General features: G+C 51.1%; 1 protein-coding gene across 1 annotated transcript in view; it reads left to right on the top strand.

Moving 5' to 3' along the window:
• LOC130015911 (tensin-3-like) overlaps positions 1–17,737 on the top strand; it is a 264,718-nt gene that overhangs the window by 113,883 nt on the left and 133,098 nt on the right. The window contains exons 4-6 of the mRNA XM_056106653.1: positions 12,245–12,297; positions 13,722–13,893; positions 15,272–15,322. Coding sequence (XP_055962628.1) covers positions 13,744–13,893; positions 15,272–15,322 — 201 coding nt within the window. The 5' untranslated portion in view covers positions 12,245–12,297; positions 13,722–13,743. The remainder of the gene's footprint in view (positions 1–12,244; positions 12,298–13,721; positions 13,894–15,271; positions 15,323–17,737) is intronic.

The raw sequence follows: 17,737 nt of genomic DNA, 5'->3' as shown, positions 1-17,737 counted from the left end.
ATTGTTGCTTAATTTTTTTTTTTTTTTTGCTTTTTGGGTCACGCCCGGCGATGCTCCGGGATTACTCCCGGTTCTGTACTCAGGAACCACTCCTGGCGGTGCTTGGGGGACCATATGGGATGCTGGGAATCAAACCCAGGTCAGCTGCTTGCTAGGCAAATGCCCTACCCGCTGTGCTATTGCTCCAGCCCCAGTTGTTGCTTAATTTTACTTGAACTTTTTCTTGTTGCGGTTTTGGCTCACACTGACCAAAGGTGCTCAGGGGTTCCTCCTGGCTCTGCATTCAGGGATCCCTCCTGGCAGGTTTGGAGACCATGTCGGGTGTGGGGACCACCTGTGGCCCACAGATGCTTTATTACTGTACTGTCTTCTCTGGCCCCTGGTTACTGCCTTTTCAAAAAGGTTTGTTTATGTTTTTTTTTTCTTGATTATTTTTTAGGGAAATAAAATCACACACGCAGGGGTGTTTTGGTTGGTCTAGTTGATTCGTCCCGGAGTCCTCCGCCTGGTAGCTATGAACTGTGCCCCTCACCAGGCACTATTGTTGGTGGTGGTGTTGCTGTTCTTCCCCCTCCTCCTCCTCTCCTCCTCCTCCTCCTCCTCCTCCTCCTCCTCCTCCTCCTTATGCAAATATTCCTTTTGTTCCTGTTTGCAGAACTAGTCCCTGCATGGGTGTCAGGTCTGGTTAGTACAGCCAGAGCAGACATGGCCTGGTGACTGGGGAAGCTGATTGTTCTCTCTGTATTTCAACCCTTTCAAGATTCCTGGTACGGCACTCCCCCCCCCCCCCAACTACCACCACCACCACCATCACCACCACCCCCAAAAAAGAAAGTAAATTCTCATTTCTCTGCACTTAACCCTAAAGCCCGAAAGGGCAGGGAGAGAGGTGGAGAGCAGGGGCCAGATGTAAAGGCAAGCCAGGCTACAGTGGGTTGTGTCCAGTGCTCAGTGATTGCCCGGAACAGAGGAGAGAAGCACAGGACACCCCTGCTGCTCCAAGTTCCCCCTCCCTGTTGGGGGAGCAGCGTGGGGTGTCCATGAAATTCTTGGCATGCGGTGCAACAGGAGAACGCATTAGGAACATGGGTGTCGATCATGCTTGGGCAGACAGAGCATGGGGTGTGAAAGCCACTTGTACAGCCAGCCGTGTGGAGCCGAGTCATGGCCTCAGTGTGCCTGCTTGTCTGAAGCGGACTGACTTCTCCTGAGCCAGTTTCATGGCTTCCACGGGGCCTTGCCAAGACCCAGAGAGCCGCTTCTTTGCTTCCTGCTCCTCTTCTGGATGGTATGTCTGTTTAGACACACAGAGACTTTCTTCAAATGAACTAAATGTAAGTGTTAGTAAATGGTACCCTGTGCCTTTTAAAATGACGGGGCCGTCACTCAGGCTTTCAGAGAGGTGGGCTGTTGACCTCTCTGGGGCTTGCTTGCAGGGTGCTGCTCACAGCTTGGCATTTCTGCCATGCCTTCCAGGAAGATGTAGAGCTTAGGTAAGAACTCACACACTAGGTATTTCTGTGCAGTCATCAAGAGTGGTGGGGTAGATGGGACCTATTGAAGGAACACTTGCGTGGGGAGGTGATATCCGAGCTACACGTGCTAGGGTACAGAGGAGGTGAGTGAGTTGGGTGCAGGGCAGAAGGGAACCCATGCTAGAGGCTTTCTGAGAGGTGGAGGGCTGGAAGACGAACGGTTAGCTGACTAACTAACGGTTAGCTGACTAATGGCCTCAGGCCAGACCAGACTCTGCATGTGTGAGAGTACCTGTTCCCTCCCCAGGTGACACGAGAACACAGCTTACTGAGTGGTTCTCATTCAGACGCCTTTTCCCTCCTCCTCCCGTTTCTTTCTTTCCATTTTGTGGTTTACCAGAGAACAGGAGAGACTGCCCTCATAGGTCACAGTGAGTGAATAGTAAAGCATCTGCTCTTGTTGGCCTTATTCTGGCTGGTATGCAGGACACCTTGGCCAGTGTTTTCCACAGGAACCGTGCAGGGAAGGATGGACTTACCTCCCGATGTTTGGTAGGAGCCACAGAGCAAGTGGGTTCATTGTCCAAGGTCACCTAGCTGGACAGGGCCTGGTGACGTGGCATAATCAGGGCCACTACTCCTGGCTTTGTCTTCCCTTTGGCTTTCCCTGCTGCTGAACAATAAAGGGATGAAAGGTACTGTGGAGTCATTGTGTGTGTGTGTGTGTGTGTGTGTGTGTGTGTGTGTGTTTGCTATTATCACCACCCCAGCCTGTCCTGACTTAGTTTTGAGACCTCCAGGGGGTCCTTCAGGCTGTACTTGGGAGCTGAGTTATCTAGTAGGAGCCTGTAGGCAGGGAGTCATCAGCCCCTCAGTGCTCACTGGAAATGCTGATGTCAGTTGAGGCTGAGCCCTGGCTGTTGGTCCCTGAGACTGCAGTAGGGGCAGTTTCTCTCTTCCTAAAGTGAGTGCCACACCACTTTTCCTGCCACCATCACCTTTTGCATCTCTAAGGTCTTTGCTGTCACTGCCTCATTCTTTGGAAAGTTGGTTATATATAGTGGCCACAAGTTAGAGTTGTTGTCTGTGAAGGAAACGGCAATGTGGATCTGGATTATCGATGTAGGATGTTTGCAGGAGAGAAGTTGGAGCCATTGTGGCCTTCTTCCAGCTCTGCCTGTCTCTTCTGTCTGTCTCTGGAAATGGCCCTGAGCTGTCTGCAGACACTGGGAGGGGGGCAAACCTGCCACTGCAGCGATGACAAGAAGGGGTGACGGGCGTGCGAGGTAGAGGCACTCAGAGTCTGATCCTGCCTGGCAGGGCTTCTCTGCTTTCCTGCTGACCAAACCAAAGGCAAGATCAGTTCTTGGCCACACAACAGCTATCTGTCAGGAGACAAAGCCAGAGATCTGAAAGGTGGAAGTAGGATGGGCTGAAAATGGCACAGAGAAGCCCCAGAGTTTCAGGTATATCAGGGACTGCGTCTGAGCACTCGAGGACATTTGGACTGCTTGTCACAGGAGGAGGCAGTGGGCCAGCTCAGGAGAAGTGCCACTATCAGAGACCCAGAGGGACCTCCGCGGGCAGTGAGCTTGCTCTGCCTCTTGCTGTCATTCTAAAGCAGACTCACGGGCCTGTGTGTTCTCTGGCTTTCTGCTGCCTCTGAGGGCATTGCTTAGCACTCCAAGCTCATGGAGCCTGTGCTGTCTCCCATTCTGCCCCTGGGTCTGATGTTTGGGCGACCTCCCTGGGAAGAGGTGAGTACTTTGTGGCAGGCAGACGTTGGAAGGAGAGCTGCCCTGTAGGCCTGTGGATTCTCTCCCTGACCTACTCGCAACCTTACAGTGGAGACAGTTTAATGCTGATGACCTCACTGAAGTTGGATATCTTGATCCAACATTCTGTAGCTGAAAGTGGAACTCTCATCCTACCAGCTCATCCCTCAGCCAAATTCTGTGGAAATATTTTACTTACAAGAGTCATCAGTCTTCGCTGCAGCACTGTTCCCAGAAGCCACAATGTGGAAACAACCCCTGTGTCCAAGAACAGACGAGTGGACCAAGAAACTGGTCTATCTATTCGATGGAATATTACTCAGATAGCAGACAAGATGAAGTCATGCAATTTGACGCTGTGTGGATGGATCTGGAGAATATCATACCGAGAGGAGTGAGTCAGAAGGAGAGGAAGAGATGCAGAGATCTCACACACGAGATCACGATCATGATCACAATCATCCTGTTGTTCTTTGATTGCCTCGAGCAGGCACCAGTAACGTCTCCTTCTTCCTAGCCCTGAGATTTTAAAAGAGCCATTTCAATGCTCTTTCAGGGTTAGGAGAAGGAGACCCATCATTGTTACTGGTATTTGGCATATTGAGTATGACATGGGAAGTTTGCCAGACTCTGCCGTGCGGGCAGGATACTTTTGGTAGCCTGCCAGGTTCTCCAAAGGAAAAATAAAATAATAAGATGTCGCGCGGCCGCAGATGCGGCCACGTGCTTCCAGGAGCTGGGTTTTATAGTCTCTGCATCTTGGCCGTTGATGGAACCAACCTGGCGCTGGTGGCAGCTGGTGGGTGTGATGCCTACCTACTGGAAGATGGGGGTCTGGGTGGAGAAGGCCCAGTCCCAATCCGAGCAGACTTGGAGATCTCTGCCCCGGAACCCGCATGCCTGGGTTCCTCTGCCAGTTCTTTCATGCATGAGGCCTGTCCGGACATGTGGAGAGTGGTCCCAGCATGGCCGTGGCTGGCTCCAGAGGTCCTCAGCTGCTGGGACTCTGCTTGGGGTGGGGGGGGGGAGAGAAACTCAACCCTCCCCCCTCCAAGAGGCCCCGGTGAGGACAGCCAGGCGTGGGGGCAGGAGACTCATGAGATATGGAGAAGTATGGTAGGGCAACAGCTGCCCACAGGCAGCAAAACCAGAGACCTGGTCTGCAGGAGAAAGCGTGGGGGGCGGTGGGGGCGGGGAAGTGCCCTCCCATTAGCAGCATGGCAAACCTCAGCACCTAAAATAGCACTGTAGCACTGTCCTTCTTTTGTTCATCGATTTGCTGGAGCGGGCAGCAGTAACGTCTCCATTGTGAGACTTGTTGTTACTGTTTTTGGCATATTGAATATATCACAGGTGGCTTGCCAGGCTTTGAAGCGCCTAAAATAAAATTTAAAAAGGTAAAAAGGTAAAGGCCCTCCCGTTGATCATCGATTTGCTCGAGCGGGCCCAGTAACGTCTCCATTGGAGACTTTGTTGTTACTGTGTCTGGCATATCGAATACGTCACGGGGAGCTTGCCAGGCTCTGCCGTGCGGGCGAGATACTCTCGGTAGCTTGCCGGGCTCTCCGAGAGGGGTTGAGGAATCGAACTCGGGTCGGCCATGTTGGCTGCGTGCAAGGCAAACGCCCTACCGCTGTGCTATCAAGAAAAAAATTGAATTATCATTAAAAATGACAAAAATAGGGGCTGGAGAGATAGCACAGTGGGTAAGGCGTTTGCCTTGCACGTGACTGACCCGGGTTTGATTCCCGGCATCCCATATGGTCCCCTGAGCACTGCCAGGAGTAACTCCTGAGTGAAGAGCCAGGAGTAACCCCTGTGCATTGCCGGGTGTGACCCAAAAAGCAAAAAAATAAAAATAAATAAAAAAATAAAAATGACAAAAATAATCTACCCAGATACCTGTGAGTGATATGTCAGTGAGAGTCCACCTGTAGATCCAGGCCTGAGACTCTCTGTGCTGATTCCCGACCTGTGTCTGTGCAGCATGGCCTGGGCAGGATTGGCCAGATGTTCATACATAATTGGATCCCCTGTGACACTGGATCCCCGTTTCGAAGGCAGTCTTTCATCTACACCCAGCTAAGCATGCATTTTGTTTGTTGGGGGTGGGGTGGGGGTGGGAATCCGGACAACTAACAGTGTTCAAGGCTTACTCCTGAGGGTCCTCAGGAATCCAGGGATCATGCCTAGAGGTGCTTGGGGGACCATTTGTGGTGCTGGGGGTTAAGCTTGGTTGGTTGCATAAAAGTGCCTTACCTGTTGTACAACCCTCCCCCTGCCTCAGCTCTCTTAAGAGAAATGTGTGTTGTCAACATACAGAATCTCCTGGTGGTTGCAGTCTTTTCTTGAAATATTGCTCTGGAAGGGCCTGTGTTCCAGGACTGCAAAATTGTGAATTACGGGGCAGCTGTTGCTGCAGAATTCTGATGCTGGTCCTGCCTCTGGTATAAAAGCCGCTCCAATATCAAGAGAAATGCACATTGAGAATTTTAAACCTGTCCTTCATCACCCTTTCCCCATATACTTTCACTCAAAATTCCAAGTATCTTGATTAGGGGAGGAAAGAGGATCTTCAACTCACTCTGTCAGTTGACTTTAATGCTTCGGGATCCGTTATTTGGTAGAGAGAAAGGTAAAAGTGGAAGGAGTGGTTTTGGAAGATAAACATGGGTGGTCTGAAAGATGAGTTCAACTAACTCCTTAAAGAGCTTTGCATGGTGCTCTTTAAGAGGTTGCTCAGTGAATATAGGGTGCTGTACCTCCTACAGAGGCTCTGGGTTCACCCTGAAACTCAGATTCTCATCAGGAGCCCCTGCTACACCTTGTGTTGTTTCCATGTACCTTTCTAAGGGTTAATGAAGACCTACTATGGGAAGGGCTATCACTGTAGAACTGTCCTTTGACCCGGGACACCCACAGAATCTTTTTCATTTTTGTTTTTGTGAGACCATGCGGTACAGTTGTAGACTTACAAATTTTTGTGCTTGGGTTTCAATTTTACAATGATCCAATACCCATCCCTCCACCAGTGCCCATTTCCCACCACCACGGATCCCAGTATCCCTCCCACCCCCCATCCTCCCCATCCCACCCTGCCTCTGTGGCAGGGCATTCCTTTTTTTTTTTTTTTGCTTTTTGGGTCACACCCAGCAATGCTCAGGGGTTACTCCTGGCTTTGCACTCAGGAATCACTCCTGGCGGTGCTCGGGGGACCATATGGGATGCTGGGAATCGAACCTGGGTCGGCCGCGTGCAAGGCAAACGCCCTACCCGCTATACTATTGCTCCAGCCAGGGCATTCCCTTTTGTTCTCTCTCTCCTCTTGGGTGTTGCACCCACAGAATCTTTCCAGAGTATGTGTGATGGGCAAACCTTTGCCAGTGACAGAGAGTTGTATCATTCAAGGGTGTGTGTTTCACCTACCTTAACCAGTGAATGAAAGCAGATTGTATTAAAAACCTAGGTGGTCTTTTTCTAACAAAAAGATCACTTTGTACCTCAAAAGGAAAACTGTCACTGTCACTGTCCTCCCGTTGTTCATTGATTTGCTTGAGCGGGCCCAGTAACGTCTCTATTGGAGACTTTGTTGTTACTGTGTTTGGCATATCGAATACATCACGGGTAGCTTGCCAGGCTCTGCCGTGTGGCCAAGATACTCTCGGTAGCTTGCCGTGCTCTCTGAGAGGGGTGGAAGAATCGAACTCGGGTCAGCCATGTTGGCTGTGTGCAAGGCAAACGCCCTACAGCTGTGCTATCACTCCAGCCCTCAAAAGGAACAAAGGATTTCAAAGCTGTGTCAGTCCTTGGGCTAGTCACTATTCCCAGGTAGAGGCTTGGAGCAGAGATGTTTTACATCAGAGGAGGCTGGTGCCTGGGGCTGGACCTGAGAGGACACAGGAGGCCTGTCGTTGCTGTGACCACTGCTGCTGGCGCCCGAATGAAGCGCATGGAGCCACAGTGCCATCTTGGTTTCCCTGGTGCAGGTCTGGATGCAATTGCTCTCTCCTCTATCCTTTCTTTTTTCCTCTGGGCACCTTCAGAGGCTACAGGTGTGATAAGCAGGTACCAAAAAGAACACAGGGGGAGGGAGGCTCAGCTAGGCAGACGTGGGCAGTGCACCCCATCTGGAGATCAGGCGAGAGGACAGTGTGGTGCTTCTAGTTGGGGTGGTCACTGCAGAGAAGTGGGCCCTGGGTTGGATGCGTAAGCCCTTCTTATACACCTGCCGCTCTGGGCTCTCAGTATAGCGACTTTCTTAGACGTCTTCCATGAAGTTGGGTGTAAGCTTCTCATCACTGCGAGTCAGTTGGCACATGTTTCAGTAAAACATGTGTATCAGGGGCTGTCCCAGAGCGGCGGTGCTTGGAAAGGTGAGCAGAGACATCAGGCCCCTGTTACCTTCCTGCTCTGCAGAGGGCTGTGCAAAGGCCCCACTCTTCCTCCTGGCCCTGCGGTGTCTCTTGTTTTTTGAGGGCATACAGAGCTTTCTGGACAGCTGTGGGCTTCAGCCAGGCAGCTCTGGCTCCTGTACACTGTTCCGGTTTCCAGATGAATCCCCTGATGAAAATTGTTTCCTGTGAGGGGATTTCAGTCAGAAATTGACTCCGAAGGGGCAGGGGCTGCTCCGTCCCCTGACTCGGCCGCACTGCTCCCCTTAAGTTTGGGTGTCTAACGTTACAATTTGGTTTGACCCTGGCACAGACCAGGCAGGACTGGCTAGGCTGGTGTGAAAAGTGTCCATAGTTTGGTGTCAGAAGTTGCCGCAGTGCCTTTCCTGTGTGATTGAGACAACTTAGTCTTTCTGAAGGATACTTCCTTCAACTGGGGTTCAGCAGAGGTGCTTTTCTCCAGGGTGTTCCGTGGAACCAGGTGGGGCACTCTTTGCTGACCTTCACCTATTAGCAGCAGTATGGGGGTGGGGTGGGGATCACCTTGCAGAGGGAGTCCAGAGGGAACCCTGGTATGCAACTGGGTAGCTGGAGGGACCTAGGCCCTTTGGCTTGAGGAATCTGCCCGTTGCTATGGAATGAGGAGCCAGAGGGCAGGAAAAGGGTGCAGGACTGCTTTTCTCTCCGTCCTGTGGGGTTCCTGCTGAGAAGGTGGGTGGGCTGGCCCCTTTTGACTCCCTTAGTCTTACTCTTCCTGGGCCTGTCCTGACGACAGTGGTCCCTCCTGCACACAGGTTGTTTTCGAGAAGCAGCCAGTCCCACTTTAGGGCCTTCGCACAAACCCTGCCTGCAATGCCCTCTCAGCACATAAGCCCCTTTGCTCTTCCTTCCACGATAGGGGCGCATGCCCCAACAGAGGGACCATGTGAGGCCTTGCCAACATGAGTATCAGGCAGTGGGTGCTGGCAGTTCCAGCTCTTGTCACTGGGGCAGGGGAATGGGGCTGAGAGGTGTGATGGGCTGAAGAATCACTCCTACTGTGCATGGTTCATGTGCATTCATTTGGAACCAGGGCTTGTTTGTATGGTGGGAATTGACCTAGGGTACAGTTGTGTGACTGCAGAGGAAACGAAGTGGGAGCGGGAGTTTCAGCCTGGCTTTCTGAGTGCGTCTAGTGCATGCGAGCATGGGTAGGGATTTGCGTGCATGGATTTGCTTCATTATCTCCGTTCATCTAGCTGATGTCCATCCATGCTGGGCACACTGAACAAGGCTTCTTGGGGCAAGGGACAGTCAGGGATCTCCAGGGAAGATTCAGGGCTCTGGGACAGCTGCAGGACAGACACTGCCCTGAGAAAGCCTCTTCACTGCTCTCCTGGGTGCTGGCGTTTCTGGGAACCTGGAGGCTACCCAGTGCTTTGTCTTGAAGGCAGGCAGAGTTGTGTATCTGTGAGATAATGATGGGGACACTAGGAAAACAAAAATGGCTCGGGTGAGCCTTCAGGCAGAGAGAGGAGAGGGCACGTGGAGGAGCCTTTGGGAGGTGACTCCACTCTCTCCTTGCAGCTCACCTGCGGCGGTGTCAGGAGTGACTGGGAAACCCTTGGATATCACTGGTGCTGGGTCTGGGCCTGGAGGCCCTTCACACTCTGAGGTGTGGCTGGCTTCTCTCCTGCTTGGCGTTGGCACTTAATACTTGCACATCTTGGTGGGTCTGAGTCTGCATTTTCTTCTTGAACAGGCCAGAGGATTTGGAAAATTCTCAATTATGGAATCAAGTCCCTTGGAGCTAGTTAATAGTTAAGGGTGGCTCTGGGGGTCATTGTCTGCTTGAAATGTAGTGGTATGTGCCGTTTCATGCTGTGTGCTCATCTCCTTACAGATTATGTGCTTGGGGCATCTTGCATTCACAGTGGTGTGGATGGAAATCAGGAGCTAGGCGCAGGGGGCCAATCGAACTCATTATTGGGTCTGTGCCAGAGACACTGGTTCTGAAACACTGGGCTAGACTGAGTGCAATGAACAGGCACATCGGGGCTTTGGATGGTCACTGTGTTGGTCAAGGAGGAAGTACAGTCATTTTGAGAAGGGTGGCCTGCAGCCCTGCAGTGGCCAAGACCCTGACCCTTCCCCTGAGGAGCACGGGGGCCCCTCTGAGCCACTGCTGCCAGCTGTCCATGGCTGCCCTCAGAGGGCCAGAGACAGGCTAGTTTCGATGTCCAGTGTTCTCTGCCTCTGGTTTCTTCAGGGCTAGCACTTGGCTGAATTCTTTATCAACTCTTGTCTCTGAAATAATTGGGCCTTTGGTTAGTATTGGCACTCGGTTTTGGTAACAACCACCATTATCTGCAGAGCTGTGACATTTCCTGTTGGATCCCTTCAACTCATTTAATCCAGGCATGTGATGGAAATCTGAGGCTGTTCCATAAACAATTGTCCAGTGTATAGGGTTGTTCATATAGACCAGAGGCTCACAACTTATTTGACTTACTGTTCCCTCATTAAAAATCAATTAAAAATCATTCTGAAGCTCCTTGAAAATCCACCTTCTTTTATTTATTTTTTGTTTCATTTTGGGTTTTTTTGGCCACCCCCATTTTGCTCAGGGCTTGCTCCTGGCTCTGTGCTCAGGGATCATTTCCGGCGGTGCTTCAGGGCTATATGCGGTGCCAATGGGGACTCAAACCCAGGCTGGCCAAGAGCATGGCAAGCATCTTCTTGGTGCAGTTGTATCTGGCCCTGGAAACTACCTCTTTGAACAAGGTCGCAGAAGGCATCTTGATTGTTCCAGAGCTCCAGGGAGAGGAGTTGGAGTTGTCCAATAATATAGATGAATTTTGTGAGTGATTTTCCCAGAAAATGATGCTTGCATTGCCAAGTCACCTGCTTCCCGTGTTTTAAATGCTTTTCATCTGTTTTGTCAGGCTGTCCTTAAGATATTAGATTGGTGCATGTCTCAGGTTATTATTCCAAGTCATTCTTGGAGAAGGTGCTCAGAGCTCTTTGGCCGAGTGCACAGCTGGGGAAAGAGCACCTGGAGTGGTCAGGGAGGAGGGAGACAGCAGCCGAGTCCACCCTAGCGACTGATGGGGTGACAGATGTCATAGCCAGAACGCCCTTACAAACTCTTAAAAAAACCCAAAAACCAACCAACAGCAAACCTTTTTATATTTTATCTTTGCTTTTCCAGTAGCTGCAGCCAGATCTCATTGTTCATTGTCTTTCTGCTCTGAGACATAAAGGTTTGGAGCTGAACTCTGAGAAGGTCAGCGGAATCTGTGAGGCAGCCCTCAGTACTACGGGCTTGCTAGGGACTGTGGCCATGGGAGTTTGGGGGACCCGCACCCTTGGAGGGCAGCACCTGCTCCTATTGTCTGGGGGCAGGGAGCTGTGGTAGGTGAGGTCCACACCGCAGGACTGAGCTGCACAGCCCCAGTGCCACTGTGACAGGCCCTGGGAGGTCCTGCTGGGCATGTGGAAGACGGCCGGCTGTGTCCATGGTGTGAGGAGGCGCTGAGCCAGTCTGTGAGTGGAGGATGCTCCCGCCAGCCCTTCTGTGTAGTACTGTCTCAGGTCACTGGTTCAGACATGGTCTGGCCAAGTGTGGACTGTGTTGGCATCAGGAAAACCGTCGCTCTCCATTCGGCATTGGGTTTCCTGTCTTGTTCCCTTGTTTCATATTCTTGAAGTCCTGGGGACTCCAAGTGAAGTCAGGACTGCGAGGTTATGTCTGAGAAGGGTCCTGAGGTCCAGGTTGGAATGGGGGTGGGGGATGGAGAGCCAGCGTCCCCAGGTCCTGCTGCACTTTTAACTCAGATCACTCACTGGGTGTGGACTCAGGATGGTCCAGACGCAGGGTCCACAGACACAGTGGCCTAGAGGGAATTCCCAGAGAATGGAGAGGAAGGAGGCAGGTGGGCGGAAGGGCATCAAGGCCTGTGGAGGTTCTCTGGGGTCCTCCTGCCCTGCCTGCTTCCACAGGCCCTCACCCTTCCTCCTGAAATGTGGGAGTTGACTCTGACTCACACAGTTGCTGGTGCAGCTCCTGAGACAGTGACCAGAACCACTCTTCGGTATCATCTGAATGCCAGGATGGGACTTTACGCATGATGTAGCCCATTTAGACATGGAGACACGTGCATGCACAGCGGTGTGAGAGCAGAAGAGACATGTAATCTCTCATTTCAGCCTCCTTGTTGGTTAAGGTTTGAAACAGAATGAGTAGATATAATCAAGAATCCTCTTGCAGGTGAACTCGATCGATAGCCATGCTGATGGTGCCAGCACTGACAGAGATCTCCCGGGTCTGACAGACAGTTGCCTGTGCTCAGTGACTAACTGTCCTCACTGTGTCACCACAGAAGTCTGTTCTGCAGCTGCTAGTTAATAGCATTGGGTCACTTGAGGTCCTCGGTTCTCGGGGCTGAATATCCTCATTCGCTCTGGACACTAGCAGGTGATAACCACGGCAGTAGCCAGAGTGTTTGAGTTCCCATTTATGATTAAACCGGCAGCAGCTGCCTTTGTTCCCTCTCAATGGGACCTGCTGTGTGTGACTGGCCGGCGATGGGGACATCTGAATGATCGTGTTTGCTGTTTGCAGGTTCTGCGGCTTCCCCTGCCACCTGCAACTCTCATTTGTCACAAACCGCTCAGGTGAGTCTGTGTGTCTGTTTCTTTGTCCCAGTTTCTTCTCCGGTCTCTGACTTTGAATTTACCCCTAGAGTTAGGTACTACTATTTGATAATCTAGTTCTCTTTTCATCTCAAAAATTAATTGGGGTGTAGTTCAGCAGTAGGGCACTTGCTTTGCATGTATAAGGCCCTGAATTAAATCCCCCAAATAAAAAGTAACTGGGAGGCATCACACACTATATTCATGCTGCTTTTCCTGGCGGATGCATCCTCCTGCTCTTATATGCCCCATGTAGTGGGTAAATCTTGTCTTTCAGTCAGCAGCTATACTGCCATGGCTCGATTGTGAAGAAGAAAATTCTGGGAGGAGGTTCTACTAGATTCTTAATTGAAGAATGTGTCCCTGAAGGGCTGCCATCAGGGACATTATCCATTTTTTTTTAGCTCATTGTGCAAAAATTCAGATTAAAAAAAAATTTTTTTTTGGTGGGGCACACCCAATGGTGGTCAGAACTTCTTTCTGACTCTACACTCAGGGATTACTCCTGATGGTGCTCAAATGGGATGACAGGAATCGAATCCAGGTTGGCCACGTGCAAGGCAAGTGCATTACCTACTGGACTATTGCTTGGGCCCTTGATCTGATTTTTAATGTCATCAGAACCGGCTTCCTTCCATGTCTGGCTCATTGGGAGAGAAAACTCAGATGCAGGGGTGCATTGGAGAAAAGTTCATGCATCCCTCTGATTTAATGGTGGCTGTGATTGTCATGGGTTGGACATTTTCCTTTTGTCCTGCCACCACCTGGAGCATTGCAGATATGGGCCTGAGTAGTGAACCTGTGGTCCCTGTGCTGAGGGCGGCAGGACGGGAAGCCCTGCAGGGCGTAGCCATGGTTTCCCAGACCCTGGGACTCCTCTGCTCTTGACAGCGGTATCCGTCCTCCTCTTACTCCTTTCTGGGCCCGGAGCTCGTCAGTAAGTGTCTCTCCCAGGGAAGTGAGGGTCCTTCCACTGCCTGCTCCGCTTGCCTCAGGGGGTCTCATTTCCTGTGGTTGCTTCAACACTCACCCCTCAAGCTGCAGGTGGACAAGCTGGTCTGTCTCTGCTGGCATATTTCCTCTCCCCAAGGTGCTTCTTGCAGCTGTTGACTGACACTCAAAGCTGGGACAGGTGCTCTGTGGCTACTGCTCTGACCTTCCTCCTGGCCAGGCTGGCCCAGAGTCCGCAGCTTGCTGGCCAGCCTCTTCTTAGTTTTCCTGACTGCTGGCTTGCCTTGTCCCAGCTGAGCCTTGAAGGAAATGAAGACTTCTTCCCTCTAGAGGGAGGAACAGTTGAGAGAGGAAATTTCAGGCCTTGATGCGTGTCCCCTGCCCTGTGCCCAGAGATGGTGACCTGCACGTCCTGTGTGGCTCCTGGCCCCGTCTCACAGAGTCCCTCTCTCCAGGTTGCCAGCTCTGAGTTGCACCATGGAAAACAGCCACGAGCTGGACCTCACTTACATCACTGAGCGCATCATTGCCGTGTCCTTCCCTGCGGGCTGCTCGGAGGAGTCCTACCTGCATAACCTGCAGGAGGTCACGCGCATGCTGAGGTCCAAACATGGGGACAACTACCTGGTGAGTGGGGGCCGTGGCCGAGACGGTGGTTGAGCAGGTATTAGCTGCCCTCGCCCCAGGCACCGTGTGGGGGTGACTGCAGCCCACCCACCTCTGACCTCTGAGTCCAGCAGCGTTTGCAGGGTTTTGGCGTGCACCAAGAATTGTGCAGGGACTCCTGTCCCCTTGGACGTGACAGGGAAGCGTCACTGTTCTGCAATGTGGCTGCCCCACCATCACCATGTGGGGGACCCCCACCCTGTCTTGCTTCCCCAGCTCCAGCACACGGCCTCAGACTGTCCCCCTGGCTGGCAGGCAAAGTGCCACCTCCCTCCTGTAACTGGAGGGTCATGTGAGTGTCCCAGAACCCGGTGGCTAGTGCATGGGTCTGAGGAGCAGTGTGGAGGGCGCTGTCTCATGCCAGGATCTGCCACGTGTGCCCCGGAAGACCTGGTATCTGGTGGCGGTGGCACTGTCCTGCTCACTTTCTCGTGTGGTGATCCCTGTGGGGTGAGTCAGCCTTCGGTCTGCCCTGACCTCCCTGTGAGACGCAGCTCGTCTTCCCCCTCTGTCCACATGTTCGTCCCAGAGGACTGCATGGCCCTGTCAGACTTCTGCAGCCTCTGTTGGGCCTGAGCTGGTGACCATGGCCGGCTGGAAGAGCTGTGGCCCTGGGTTCCTCTGGGAGGAGGACGTGTGTGAAGGCCCACCCGGCCCTGTTCTGAGTCTCCACTGTCCGTTTCTTAGAACTTTGCCCCACCCCCATGCCTTCCTGGGTAGTCACCTACTCCAGTCCACAGAACTCTGATCACCCACAGTCCACAGAGACCCTGGCAGGGCCCAGGGCTGCCATGTACTGGGCTAGGGTCGGCCAAAGTTCTTTCCAGACCATTCAGGGCCTCCTTGGGGCCAGAGTGCCCTTGCACCGTCCTGTGAGGGAGAATCATGGTCTGTTTTGAAAGAAAGGCTGAAACTGGGTTGTGCATCTCCTGAGCTGCGAAGCCTGTGAGAGTGAATCCCCCTCAGACCATGGCTAAGAGGATGAGGCCCGCTCAGAAGGGAAGCTGGGGCCCTTGTTTAGTGGCGCCATGGCTGGGGCTTCTCTCCACTCTGATCAGCATCTGGCTCTGAAGTGACGGGGGCCTGGAGCTGGATTTCTACCCCCCTCATGCTCCCATGAGTTTCTCTTTAGCTCGCTCAGGATGTGCTTCGTCCGGGCTTGGCGCGTGCGCCCTGCTCGGCTGTGCGTGTTGGTGACTCAGCAGGCTGTGCTCTGTGCCCCTGCTTGTGCCGGGTTGCTCCTGGGCAAGCTAGACTTCTCTTGCCACCTGGAAATGCCTGTTCTGTTTTGTGTTTATTTCACGATAATTACATTTCTATACGTTTCAATTTTTTGCAGGTATTAAACCTTTCAGAGAAGAAGTATGACCTGACAAAGCTTAACCCAAAGGTATGGACGTGGCAGTTTTGTTCTGTTTCATAAACTATCCATGGACATTGTTTCTGCTGCAAAAGCTTCAAACTTTGTGTGATGTGACTCAGTAGTAGGTTAAGGGTTGGTCCTGGTAGGGATTCTTGTTTAAATGAAATACTGCTTTTTTGGTTTGAAATAATTATAAATTCACAGGAATTTGCAAAATGAACATAGAGATTTCCCTATATTCTTGACTAGGTATCCCCATGGTCACACCTTGCATGTTCAACAGTAACATAGCAACATCTGGAGTGCCAGAGTTGAGCCTATGTTGTTTGCAAGCAACCTACCCATTGTACGAGTGCAAAAGCCACGAATTGCATTCAGCCATGGGAGTTTTATGGGGGTAGGGGGTTGGGGAGGAGAGAGAGAGAGAGAGAGAGAGAGAAGACCATTGGGCAAGCTATGGTATCTCTGTTCGCACACAGTTGACCCATGTACTTCAAGTGTTTGAACTGTGTAGGCCTATGTTTATGGGGATCTTATAAGCAGATATCATAAACTTAAGGTATTGATAAATAAAGGACAAAACTGCAAATGTACGTTTTTTAATGATTTCTCTCTCCCTCTTTTGGGGTTGGGGGACACACCCAGCAGTGCTCAGGGATCACTACTCACTCCTGGCAGGCTTAGGGGACAATATGGGGTGCCAGGGATTAAACCCGGGTCATCCACATGCAAGTGCTACCTGTTGTGCTGTCACTGTGGACCCTCTTTATGATTTTCTTGATAATGCTTTCTTTTCTCTAGCTTACATTATTCCATGAGTACAATAATCTTGTATTACAATGCAAAAATACTTGTCTTTAGCTTTTAGTTGGCAAGACTTAGTTGTTCAAGATTATATTTATAGTATAGTATAATAATACTATAATAATACAATAATATAGTATAACTATATTTCATATGTTGAAATATTTTCCAACCATTATGATAAAGCACGTAAGAAAATAGGGGCTAGAGAGAGTACAGCGGGTAGCCTTGCATGTGGTCAACTAAGGCTGGGTCTCCAGCACCTGGAATTATGGTCGCCTGACTATACCAGGAGGGACCCTGAGCACCAAGCCAGGAGAAGACTCTGGCCCCCCAAACACAGTATTCACCAAAAACAAACAAGCAGTTAGTGGCCTGTTTTAATGCTAGCTGAAAGCAGGATTTATGCTTCATGTGCTTCAACTGTGCCAAATTTTGACTTAGAAGTAGTCCAAAGGGATTCAACAATGTTAACAACTATGACCTCAAGGAAGTGCAAGGGGGTTATGAATTTTCCTGCTTTCTGTCAGTTTTCTGTGTTTTCTATGAATTTATGCTATTTCTGTTGCCTTTATGTTAAGGTTCCTCTGAACCCTTTAATTAGAGGGGACAGGAAAGGGAGTAGTGATCAAAAAGTGTCCTAGGATCTGCATGTGCAGGTCCGGATGCTTAGAACTGCTAGTCTCATGGCAGATCCACTGAACTCTTCTCACATAACTCATGTCAGACCCACTGAACTCCTCTCACACATGACTCATGTCAGATCCACTGAGCTTCTCTCATATATGACTCATGAGTTACACTGAGCTTCTCTCACACATGACTCATGTCAGTCACACTGAGCTCTTCTCACATGAGTCATGTCAGACCCACTGAACTCCTCTCACATATGACTCATGTCAGTCACACTGAGTTCCTCACATGACTTATGTCAGCCACAGTGAGCTTCTCTCACACTTGACTCATGTCAGTCACACTGAGCTCCTCTCACATGACTCATGTCAGACCCACTGAGCTCCTCTCCATTGACTCATGTCAGACACATTGAGCTTCTCTCAGACATGACTATGTCAGTCACACTGAGCTTCTCTCACATGACTCATGTCAGTCACACTGAGCTGCTCTCATGTGACTCATGTCAGTCACACTGAGCTCCTCTCACACGACTCATGTCAGACACACTGAGCTCCTCTCACATGACTCGTGTCAGTCACACTGAGCTCCTCTCACATGACTTGTGTCAGACACATTGAGCTTCTCTCAAACATGACTATGTCAGTCACACTGAGCTTCTCTCACATGGCTCATGTCAGTCACACTGAGCTTCTCTCATGTGACTCATGTCAGTCACACTAAGTTTCTCTAACATGACTCATGTCAGACCCACAGAACTCCTCACATGATTCATGTCAGTCACACTGAGCTCCTCTCACACGACTCATGTCAGACACACTGAGCTCCTCTCACATGACTTGTGTCAGTCACACTGAGCTCCTCTCACATGACTCATGTCAGTCACACTGACCTCCTCTCACATGACTCATATCAGACACATTGAGCTTCTCTCAGACATGACTATGTCAGTCACACTGAGCTCCTCTCACATGACTCATGTCAGTCACACTGAGCTCCTCTCAC

The sequence above is a fragment of the Sorex fumeus genome, unplaced genomic scaffold (assembly GCF_029834395.1).
Source record: "Sorex fumeus unplaced genomic scaffold, SorFum_2.1 ptg000141l, whole genome shotgun sequence".
Classification (NCBI taxonomy): Eukaryota; Metazoa; Chordata; class Mammalia; order Eulipotyphla; family Soricidae; genus Sorex; species Sorex fumeus.
This window is presented reverse-complemented; position numbering and strand designations above follow the sequence as displayed.